The 12,731-nt window shown below is 36.8% G+C and overlaps 1 protein-coding gene across 1 annotated transcript; it reads left to right on the top strand.

Moving 5' to 3' along the window:
- Nucleotides 1-1,283: 1,283 nt before the first annotated feature.
- LOC145212087 (uncharacterized) lies at nt 1,284-8,961 on the top strand. Its single transcript, XM_080080103.1, has 8 exons — nt 1,284-1,301; nt 1,692-1,864; nt 1,921-2,786; nt 3,050-3,166; nt 3,589-3,696; nt 3,823-3,912; nt 4,773-4,871; nt 8,789-8,961. Exons 1-8 carry the CDS (start codon nt 1,284-1,286, stop codon nt 8,959-8,961), a joined length of 1,644 nt encoding a protein of 547 aa, XP_079936229.1.
- Nucleotides 8,962-12,731: the final 3,770 nt, after the last annotated feature.

Raw genomic sequence — 12,731 nt, 5'->3', positions numbered from 1 at the left:
GTTACGGAAACAGTGTTAAAAGCAATCATGCAATGCTTTGCGTTTAAGAGCCCTGCGCCACCGCCTGTTTCAGCAGTTTTTGCTTGACATCCAGACAGAATGCAGAGATGTATTTTATCACAACGATGTTAGGTTACTTAGTCGACGGTCGGCAATGCAGAGATTTATCAGAACCTGCGTGGCTTACAGATTTGTTTTTGTTTCGTTGACATAACAGAGCATCGCACTTCAAGGACGAGATGCAACTATTTGACACATTTATACTCACATGAAGCCTTCCGCCTTCAGAACTAAGTTGCATGTTTTTCGAAGACACTTATTTTAAACAGAGACTTGCACCGCAGACTTTCCAGGTTAAAAAAGTTCTTGACAAACTTTCCTCACAACAGAATGTGTGTACTAATAGCTAGGTTTGCAAGAGTTGTAGCATCTTTTTCTGATGAATTCTCCATTCGCTTTTGGGATTTTGCGGCTGTTGAAAAGAAGTCATGCTTTTTCCTTCTCCCCTGACAGTAGATCCAGACGATGTTTCGTCCCAGTTGGAGCTCATTGAACTGTAATGTGATTAGCGAAGAACATCACAAACTTTCTCGCAGCTAGATAAAAGAAAATTTCACAAAAAAAAATCCAAAATTTTTTTTTGTTTGGCTCCACGTATTTCCGTGAGCGGACATTTTCGGTAATAAAGTTGAATATTAAGATCAAGATATCCACTCAAGAAACGTTTTACGAATCCACTGACTTTCAACCCGACGTGGAATTTTAAGGAAAATTCAAATCAGAATATCACGCTTCTCACAAATTACGGCGGCAACAGTTTATTAGCAGAACTGAAAGACTGTATTATAAAAAAAAACTGTCTAATGTCGTGAAAAATGTTTCTTGTTGCGTTAGTTAAACATTCGTTAAAACTGTTTGCGCAATAAAACGCATTACCTGTTTTGTGTCATTGTTTATTATTCTACTGCTTTTGTTAGCAGCTTTGAAAACAAAACGACTTTTGTCCAGTCGTGTATTTGTGTTCTAATTCTACGGTTAAAAACTTCGCAAAAAATGTTGTCCCGCGGGCGTCTTGACCTGATAAAGATTGGCCCCTATAAAAAACCTGCAAAATACAAATAACTGACAAATAACTTTGAGATATAAGTCAAAAACATTTTGTCCCTGTTTTACTCCAGGTTTACTTTTTGTCTCTCTGACCAAGCGTTGCTGTCAATAGAATTTACAAATTAATAAAAAAATAAAAAAAGCTGATCAAACTTGCCTACCTGAACAAAATAAAAATGACGTCAGCGAACGAGGTAAGTAAATTCTAAGGATAATTTGTTGCTTTTTTCACTTAGTAAAAGTTAAAAATAAAAAAGTCAACATTTCGTGAAAATGTCGCCTGAACGCGTTTTTCTCTTAATTTCTTTGAGGTATTTAAATGTTGTGTAGACCACTTGTCACAAAACTTCTAACACCGTAATTCATATTTGATAAAAGTTTATTGTTTGCCGATAGTTGGCGTAAAGAGCAATTATTAAATTAAACATTTGGAAGGAACAGTGGTAAAGACCAAGTTTTAAAAGTAAAACTAAGTTTTTTAGTTTCTTATTTTATTAATTTGAAAGATCACTCGCATACTTTGTCTCATGCGAGTGATAGTTTTTGTAAATTCTCCTGTCATGGCATAAATATCTCGTGCGCAGTTACGAAAATTGGACTGTAGTGACATCACTTGCAACCTTGATGAATTCGTGGCCGGTTCAGGAGGTTTCGGGGATGTTCTATTTGGATACCACAATGGGTTAAAGAAGGAAGTTGCCATCAAAGTATTTGAGGTGGCTGGTGGAACACAAAAGAAGTCACTGGCTACGAAAATGTGAGATTGACCAAATACAGAAATCACAATAGCCATATTTATCGAAATATTTTTAGGATTAAAGAAGAAATGGAACACTTGTTAAAAGCAGATCATGAAAATGTCGTTCGAATTTTCGGCTACGTCCAATGGTCTTTCTCAATGGGAATTGTGATGGAATACTGCAAAGGTGGAGATTTAGAAACACTACTAATGGATACATCCAAAGAATTGGGCCTTGCTGTACGCCTTCGCATTTTATACGAAATAGCATCAGCATTGGCTTTCTGGCACAATTTGCCGGACAAACGTTTAATTCATCAGGACCTAAAACCTGGAAACGTTTTGCTTACCAAAGAACTAAGCTGTAGATTGGCTGATTTCGGGGCCTCCGAACTGGCAACTTATAGCATTTCGGCAACTGTGAATCCTTTGGCACGAACTAAGAAAGAAAGGCCACAATACACTCCCTATTACACCGCTCCAGAAAAACTGAAAGACCCCACCATGAAACCAAGGAAGCAGCATGACGTATATGCTTTCAGTATGTTATTGTTTTGGGTCTTGACCCGTAAAGCACCCTATCCACGACTGGCAGAAGAAGAGCGAAAGGAGTTATTAAAACTAATCAAGAAAGGAAAAAGACCAGACTGTCAGGAAATACAGGATTGGATGCAAACTTTGGTCGGTGAAGACAAAGAAATCGTAGAGCAACTCCAACTACTGATGAAGCGATGCTGGGATCAAGATCCCGCAAAACGTCCCACAATGACTGAAATAAAAGAAGAAATAAAAACGTATTTAGACAAACAGAAAACCACCAAGCTACTTTCTCAAGTTTTGGCGACTTTGAATCAAATGAATTTAGACGAGCAACCGAAAGTCAGCGAATGTCGACGCGTTTCTCTTCAGTATTTTTCAACGCGGCTCAGAAGTTTTCAAGGTAGCTTTACATACTAACAGATGTTAGGTTTACACTGATTTTTTAACATATTCCTAAAAACGGATACTTTAATTCGTAGGAACTTGTAGTCATCCTAACCTTTGTTGCGTTTTGCTAATATATTGTTTTGTGTCCGTCTTTTTTAAAGAAATCTGTCACTTCCTCACCAGGCCCAGTAGTTTTTGTGGTAATTAGTGATGTATAGTACAGAAATCTAACTGAACCACTGACGATATTTCCTTTTCAATATTTTCTGCTTTTAGTTCCCTCTACACCAGGTCGCACTGAAGGACAGTCAAGCAAACCAGCAGAGGGCGCACATGTATATCCGTCATCTCAACAAGGGGAAATCCCCTCCTCTAGCAGACAGCAAAAAACAGGTAGGAGATATATTGACACTTGTAGTTTAACTAATACGGCAAACATAAGCATTGCTGACAATTGTTTAGTAATAAACGTTTGCTTTGAAAACTGGTCAAAATGAAAACATTTTCACGCTCCCTTACATTAGGCAAATGGTTTAAAACACATTAACTTGTCAGTAAAAGTGAACATTTTCGCTGTTTTTCATGCAGCCAATGCTTAACTCCACTTGCAGCTGTTTGAAATATATGGAATCTTACGCACATTAGTTTGGTGGAAAGGCAATATTTGTTTAGCGGCAACTGAGACTTAAAACAAAATCAATCAGCAACAGAATTAGCTAATGATCTCTGTGTATTAGTAATCTTTTTCTAATAAAAGCAATACAGTATAAATGTGTAGTAGTAAACCATAGATATGTTAGTTCCCTCCACATCAGGTGACACCGATGAACGATCAACTGAACCAACAGAGGGCGCACAAGACCATCAACAGCCTTTCACCAAAAAAGGAGAAACTTCCGCCAACACCAGACCGCAGCATATGGGTATAAAATGCATTGACTGGTTGAAACTCGTATCAGTTGCATAACAGTGATGAAAATTACATTGCTAAAAATATTCCCTTTTATCGTAAAAACAAATAAATTTACATATAATTTTGTTTTGTCTAGATTCCATGAGACACCGTGCCGAAAGACGTTCTTCCACACTACGAAAAATAATAGATCGTTTCAACGCCACATCACAACAAGAACCAACAGGTAAACCAATCACAAAGTCACATGTTGCACAATACGATTGGAGATCGTATGTTGGAATTTATGCGCATCACCTTGCAAATGCTAATTGCAATTTTTCATTTTCTGTACTTTAACCTAAGTCAGTTCTAAAATCATAATACGACGAATCGTAACTGTTGAGCCCAAAGATGGAAATTATACTTAAACGGTTTGGCGCATATTTTAATTATATTACACATTACTAAACTGCTTATTGTTTTGTAAAAAAACTAAAACAAATTCAAGTCGTTGTTATAAAGCAGACAATATAAATCAAGTCACAAGCGTCTGCTCCTGGTTAGTTTGAAAGTCAATATTTGTCTAGCGCAGTGGTTCTCAATCTTTTACGGATCGCGTACCACCTCGCAACTGTTTCTATCGCAATTTACCACCTAAACCAGTGGTTACCAAGTTTTTTTGTAGTTACCGATCCCTTTTATAAATGTAAAGTCTGCGGACTCTTAACGCAATTTAGCGCAGATCTTTTTATGCTTCACATTTCTTGCATTAGATATTATACGCTTTTAAAGCATTTTAATTTGCATTCATAGTTCTACTTTGGGGATCCGCGAACCACAAGTTGAGAACCACTGACATAAACCCTGTTTGAATAGATAGACTAAGAAATATGCGTATTTTCTCGACCTGACTAGCATAATTAGCAATTGTTAAAGTGAGTCCAAAACACGAGTTTCGCCCAAACCAGGCCTGATTAGTTGGGTTTGCCTAAGTTGCAATTTTAGATCGGCTCTAAATTAGGTACCACAAAAAGCTACTCGCGGGTTTAAATTAAAGTACTGTAGGTTAAATTAAATGACGTTTGTAAAACTACATATTTTTAGTGCCCTACATATCAAACAACACCGAGGAACGATCATCCGAACCAACAGAGGGCGCACATGAGGCAGAACAAATTTATATTCAACAAGGGGAAGAAAAAGGTATGAGATGCATTGAACCGCTTCAATGTATAGTTACGCTGTTAAAATTGCATTAAACCTTCAGCTATTATTGACTAATGCAAGTGTGGGGGATTATGCTTATACATGTTTTTTCTATTTAAGACACAAAACGCTAATATTATAGACCGCACTTTACAACCAAACAATCGCCAGTTTTACATACAAGAACGAGCAAAAACGTTCTTGCCGTAAAATAGACACTCCGATTTAAGCCGTAAGCGTCCATATTTGTGTAGCGACAACCAACACCTCAAAATATTTTTTATGGTAAAAGTAAAGTTTGTCACTAAATCTACTGGTGTTAGTTATCATTCACTTTAAAAATAAAACTTTCGAAAAACAAAAACAAATCAATCTTGTAAGTTATTTGGCATTTGCGAAAAATTCAACCACGGTACGTGCAATCATGATTATGTGTGCACACATAGCGGATGTTTGACACATTATGTTCCTGTTAAATCCAAGTTTTATGAAATCGTGAAATTCTGGTATGTTTCTGGGAAATTGGAAAAACGCGACATGCAGGGGTGATTGGCATGGCAACATTAGCAACTTTGCAATGAGGTTTGTAAAACTTCAATAATATCTCGCGGCACCCTAGTCCAGGGGTCGCCAACCCGCGGCTCCGGAGCCGCATGCGGCTCTTTGATCCCTCTAATGCGGCTCAGTTTTTAGAACTATCTAATCTTTACAACATTTGATTGCAATATTTGTGATGAATATTGCCACACACAAAGGTCAAAAATGTCAGTGCAATATACACTACTGGAAGTTAGCTACAACCGCGCTTTAATATCATAAAGTCTGAAAGAGGCAAACTGGCGGTTCGCAGCGTGTGTGTGCGTGCGAAACAATACTTATTAAGGGGGGACTTCTGTTTAGAATTTTTTTTTTACTTAGGTTCGCTTATGTGTTCATAACTTCTAAGACATAAGTACAAAACCTCATAAACCATATATTGCTGGAAAGGTCAGGAAATTTTATTCATGAATATGGCATCAAATTTGGGCTATTGGCACACAGATTAGAAAAATACACACTCAAACACAAAAAATAATATTTGTTACATTTCAACAGAAATCTCTAAAAGTCAAAAGGCTTTAAAGCTGTTAAGTTAAAAAAGGGTGAAGTGAAAGTATGGACCTTTGTCAACAAAATAATGGAGGGATTTTAAACACAAGGCATCCCACCAGAAAAAAATATAATTTTTACAAGCGAACCTACAGAATTAGCTTTTTCTGTGAACTTGTGGGCATAACATTAATTACAAACAAAGTTTTTACAAAAAGCTCCATTAATCAATAGAAGACACCCCAAATAACAATTGTGCCAAATTTTAGCAAAATCCAATAAACAGGTGTGGAGCAGTTACAAATTAACCATCAAAAAGTTGATTTTGAGAAAAACGCATTTGAAAAACTACATTTGAAAAGCAAGGTAATTGTAGCACCCATCTCCACATTTCTTGTGTGATATCACATTGTGAATGGTTTTTGACTACCTGTGCATTAGCAGCTCCCAGGTACAAAGACACATGTTCCTGGAGACTGTTGAAACTTTTTCCCTTCATGCTTTTTAACAAAAGCAGAGTGATTAGATAAACTCATTTTTGTTTCGTCCTTGAAAAGTAATGTTGTATTGCCAATAATTGAAGACAGTTTAAGCTTGTCAAACACACTTTAGAAACCCAATCTTCTGAAAGACACTGAAGGACAATTATTTGGTATCCAGTACTCTGTTAACTTGTACAGCAGTACTTAGGTTGAGTTGTACAATCCATGCTATCTGCACTGTGCGCTTCGGAAAGTAACCGTTATGAAGCTTTCTTTCAGAAGCATTTGTAACATGTTTACTTTTGTTGTCAGTTTTTACCATCACAGCAGGTTCAGCTGATAAGACTGTCTGCTGCTGAGTGTGTAAAAGCTGTTACCTGAATGTGTCAAACTAATACACTTAACCTTTCAACATTTCTGGACACTACAGTAGTTTCAAAACAGGCAGCCAAAATTATTCTGTCAAAAATGAAAGCATTAAAGATAGTTGACAACCCACAATAAAACCTAGCAAACAAAATGTTTGTCATCAGTTAAAGAAACAAAAACAAGTGTAAACTACTTAAAAAAACAAACTAAGAACACTCTTTTCAAACGAAACTGCCTCAACTTTACCTGTTTACATACCACACAGCCAATAATCTCATTAATCTGGAAATCTGCAACTAAAACCCTTATTTCAAGCTGTTTGTTGTTACAACACAACAGGTGGCGCTATTTCTAACTGTTTTATTACCGTTTGTGCAAAGAAAAGGGCAACCGCCATTGAAAAAACTGCAAGAAATATTGCAAATTTGTGAGGTGTCCACCAAAAACATCAAATTCAAGTAAAAAGGCGTTAGAATGTTAAAAAACTAATTACATATTTGGAATCAGCAGTAAATTTTGATTCTGAATCAACTAAAATAAAAAAAACACCAAAAAAATATTTTTAACCAGAAGTGCCCCCTTAAACAAAGAAGTAAAATTGGGGAAAAACAGAACACTTAATGCTACAGGGGGGTTTAATCTGCTTTCACTGCTAGTAAGACTGGTTTACCAATGTTCCTAATGTGGGGAAATGAGAAACTATAGAAAACAACAAAAAGTTGTCGCGAAAAAACGTTTTTGATGTTGCAGCTCCTAGTGTTGTATATATACTATGTGAAACTGGTCCGAATGGCTCTTTGAGTGGTAAAGGTTGGCGACCCCTGCCCTAGACCATTTCAATTGGCACTCCGGTTGGGAAACACTGGTCTAACGCCACGTTTTCTTTAACCAAGCGAAATAATCTCTACTTAACTCAACTTAATCACAAAGACTCACTTTGAACAAAATAGTTCGTGAGCTTGAGTTTGGCAGCGGGGCATCAAGCGTTGATGCGCTCAGCAACAAGCGCAAACATCAAGGGCTTGGCAACAAGCGTAAATGTGTTGCCCATGCCTTAAACTGGTGATGTACCGAATCGGCAGTTTGCCAAATAAATCGAATCATTTTTGACGTCCCGCGAAGTCGTACGCCAGGGTATAAACATAAAACATGAGTTTAACTATCACGCAAATAGTTATGTTACTGCGATAGGACAGTTGTGTTGCATTATGATATTAGTTCAGTGAGATGCTTCTTCCGTCGTCGCCAGCCTACAAGTAAATTACTAATCTTCTGGTTTGGTTGGACAAAACGATAATGAATGAAAACAGCTGATTCCGTCGAACAAATTCGGCAAACCGATTATCAAAAACATCACTGCCTCAAACCAATGTTTTAACATATTTTGAGCCACAGAACACATTACGCAATAAATGATATACCTAAAAGTAAACCAACATACTTTTTACTTCCGTTGGAGCAACTGCAAAATTGATACAGCAGGTATATTAAAAATCTTAGTTTTATAACTCACGACTTAACAAACGTAAAGGCGTTTCGCTCAGGTTTCAACTTTGTTTTTAAATTCACCCCAACTCAACTTACAAATTCACGCGTTGCAACTTACAAATTCACCCATGCCTAAACTAGTCATATACATAACTGGCAAACTGGATACAAGCCGAAAACAACTGGTCGGCAGCTTTGGCCAATAAAATCGGTCGAATCAACTAAATTGAGAGTTGCTTGGTATTAGCAGAAAAAATAAGCTCAAAATTATTTGACATTCTTTTTTGGTTGCTTTCGTTTCTACACATAGTTTTAAATCAAGCGTTCCAGATTTGTACAATAAAAACGTTTTTCAGATATTCCACCATGGTGGTTCACCTTATTCGTTTCGTGACAACCTAATCATTTACAAATAAGAGGTCGCTAAGAGTATGAAACGAATTTGCATTAAGCTCGTGTATGACATCTTAAATATTTGATGTTTAGCTGTCGTTAAATTCGACTTCAAAGCAAGAGCACCAGATGAACTGACGCTTACTGAGGGAGATGTAATAACCAACATTAAGCAAGCGGATGATGCTGGGTGGTACGAGGGAACCCTGAAGGGAAAGACTGGAATCTTTCCTGGAAACTACGTCACGGTAAAAATACAGGCTTAACTAAACAGATTTTCGTGCCACGCAAATTTTAAAATAATATAAAAAATGTTACATTTTTCTTCACCTCATTTTTTTACAAAATTAGGCAATTTTTTCTGGATGTGATGATAATAAAACGCAATTGAAATTAAACCTAAAACACACTTAATTCGTAGTAAATGTTTTGCCACAAGTTACTCAACCCCGTAAAAAGTCGACTTGGTCTTGTAATATTTGCACTGGCTTATCTTTAACAATAACTAAACAGTATGAGTGAAAGGTAAATCTAAACAATTCAGTGGTTAGATTTAACTTTGCCGGCACATTACATCGCAATAGTTGACATTACACCACGAGTATTACACGCGTACGTATCACCGGCAAATATCTTACCAACTTATTTTCACAAATGAAGCAAACAAGCGGTTTATGTCATCCACTGGTATGTAATTGAGTTTATCACATATGACCTTTGAAACGAGTTGTCAAACGAAAACTACAGATAACGTAGATCTACTTGTTAAATGGGTAGTTTTTGCTTCAAACGTCAGAAATAAGTTGATAATGCTTGAGTATGCACATATTAAACTAGGCGTGTCCAATCCGTGGCCCGCAGGAAGGTTCTGAGTGGCCCGCGTGGTATTTTTTGAAACGACTCATATTGGCAACTTAATCGCCCACGTATAATTTACGGCGAACTCTCATTACGAAAATTTGGCAGTTATTGTTTGCTTTATTTGTTTGTTAATAAAGTAGTAATACACAATTGTACAAGTTACTTTTATTGCGTCACAATGCGCATTGTTACGCATCACAATTTCTACATTGTTACGTCACAATCTGATTCGTGCTTCAAGAGTCAGTCGGTAATGTTTCTTGGTTCATTGAGACTCGCGCAAAACGCATTTAGCAGTAAAACATCTTCCGCACTCTGCAGTGATATAGATTATGAAACAAAAAGCAAAGAACGCAAACAGAACTTTTCAAGAAATGTTGCCATGTGACTTTAAATCCCCTGTAAGATCAGTAATTTCTGACAGCCATATGGGAAAAAATCGCTTCGCATTGCTCCATCGTCCATCTCACTGAATATTGCCAAACTTGTTAGAGTAAAACAGTGCCAAACTTCACATTGAAATGTCGACGAGTGGAAAAAACTTTGTTGATCTTGGTATGTTTAGAGAAGAATTTCGGTGAGAGGATTTCACGGGTTGGGTCAATTAGAAATTAAAAAACAGCTATTTCTAAGATTCCAAATTAGCAGTAACACTCAAGTGGCCCGCGCAATCATTCGTAAACCGCATGTGGCCCTTTGGTCAAAAAGGTTGGACACCCCTGTATTAAACCTACATAAAACAAATCCATTTTTGCAGATGTGTGAAGCAAACGAAGTAAATGAGAAAGGTACGTGTTTAAGATACATTAGACAAAAACATAAAGGTTTAATTTACGTGTATAAACAAGCACTTAAAAACTTTCTTTAAGTTAAATAATTCTCCTCAAAGTTAAAAACAACAACTTGGAACGCACAAATCAATCAGTGTTTTTTGCCACGTTTTTAAAATCTTAAAAAAGAAATTGCACAACAAAAGTAACTGCGTGGCAGGTCGGTGAAAGGCCAATCACTGGCCGCCAAGTCATTCTAGACAGGGACAATCGGTCACCTGGAGAAAGATTTTAGGAGAAAAATTACTGTGTAAATTACACCAAGCGCAACAGAAAATAAACATAGCAGCGATACAAGAAACAAAATCGAGAGAATAATTTGGGACGAATCGTTGTATAGGGCAGGGCTTCCCAAACTTTTTTGATCGCGACCCCTTTTAATGTCTATAAATTTTCCGCGACCCTTCACGGATAATATGATAAACATTCAAAAATACGTTTATTGCATTTATTGAAACGACTAATTCGAGGTAAAACTAAAAAACAACCTACCGGTGCAGGCGATACTTGAGTCTTCTACTTTACACGTTTAAACATCGATACCTTTTACGTGCTTTAGCCTCTAGTTTCTGTCACATTGTTTTGCAAATAGGCACTTATCATCTTGGACCAAGTTTAGGCCGTTGCAGTGCTTTGCAAACCGACATTAAACACTGCTTAGAAATATTAAATTTATTACTTATTTTCATTAGAGAAAGTTATTGCGCCACGATAATTAAACGTTAGTCTATATCTCTAAAACTCTGCATGTCATCTTTATGTTGCATTAAAATGCCTGTGTATTTAAAAACAATTGCAATTGTTGCGTTTCAACTGACGTTTGCTCGATCAATGTCGTTACTACAAGTTTGTTTGCGCTTAGCTGGAAACGTTCAAAAACCGACGTAACTTGAACAAAAATGACATTTTGACGTTATACAATAGTCAAGGCCGGAGTAGTGGGGCACCCCGTACTCTACCCCAGTGTATGTAGTACTTTCTGCAAAATTGGTACAGCTCCCTGCGACCCCAGTTTGAGAAGCCGTGGTATAGGGTATGCACATGATTGTCATAGTCGAGGTCAAATTAGCGAAAATAAAAACAAGGCCAGCAGCATGTAAGTTAATTGCTTGATTGGGCACAGGTAAGCATTACCAAAACCATGCAAGTATTTATTAATGTGGATTATGTTATGTTAGTACTTGGAAGTAATATTTTGAGTTTTTTAAGCCTTAACGTTGAGGGTTCAGTCCTTGGACAAGTGTATGTGTTCAATTGAGAAATTATCGGCTCAAATAGACATAAAAAGCGGCAAGCCCCTAAAGATGGCATGAGCATTTGCCGAACGTTTGAGGTTTACGCAATCACTTACGTTTTAAAGCAACACTATTTACCAATGATTTGATTTTCTGAAACTGCAAAACCTTTTTTTAAAAGTGACCCCTAATCCAAAATAGATTTTTCTTTTCCTTTTAAGTGCGTCAAACCCTTTTCTGGCTTACGCATGTATGTTCCAGTGAAGATTCTTTGACGAGAAAGCATTTGCCAAGTTTTTAAGATTTTTTGTCGAAAAGTCTATTACTTTTCCCTTATAAATTTCACAAACAAAATACTGCTGACATAAAATATCAGATTTTGCACCAAAAATAGTATGACGAATTTTAACTATTTAGCTTTTTGTTGGAAATTCACTTCAACTGTTTGACGTCAATATTACGTCATATTATACACTGCTGATGTGCAAATCATTTTGTAGAAAAGCAAATGTAAGTAGCAAATAAAAATTAAGGAACAAGCAGCTTTTTTATGTCTTTGTCACTTTACTAGAAAAGCTAAACAAGACTGTAGGTGAATTAAGTCTATTTTTGAAACCACAAATGTTTTAGTGCCCTCCACATCAAACAAGTGTTGGGAACTTTTTGTTCGTAAGCAATTGGCATGAAACAATTATTCGTTTCTTATGCAGGCGGAATTAAAGTTGTCAGGTATAGAGCAACTGCGTTCTTGTCCTAAAGTGGGCAATGTAATTTAGTTACCATTTACTTCAGAATAAAATTATCTTGATTTGAAAAAGCAAATCAATCTTGTAAGTCGTTTTGACATTTGCGAAAAAATCAACCACGGTGAAACCGCAGTTAGCAGATGTTTTGACACATTATTTTCCTGTTAAATATTTTAGTTTGATGAAATTGTGGAATTGGGTTTGTTTCTGACCAACTGAAAATACGCGACATGCAGGGGTGATTGCCATGGCAACACTAGCAACTTTGCGGTTTATAAAGGTGCACCCCATGCATAAAAACAGTCTTGCCACGTTCGTATATGAAAGGGGCAAATAACCCATTTACCGGTTTCTGCTACCCATC

The sequence above is a fragment of the Phallusia mammillata genome, chromosome 2 (assembly GCF_965637545.1).
Source record: "Phallusia mammillata chromosome 2, kaPhaMamm4.hap1.1, whole genome shotgun sequence".
Lineage (NCBI taxonomy): Eukaryota > Metazoa > Chordata > Ascidiacea > Phlebobranchia > Ascidiidae > Phallusia > Phallusia mammillata.
The sequence above is the reverse complement of the archived record's forward strand: the minus strand, read 5'-3'. Positions and strand labels throughout refer to the sequence as shown.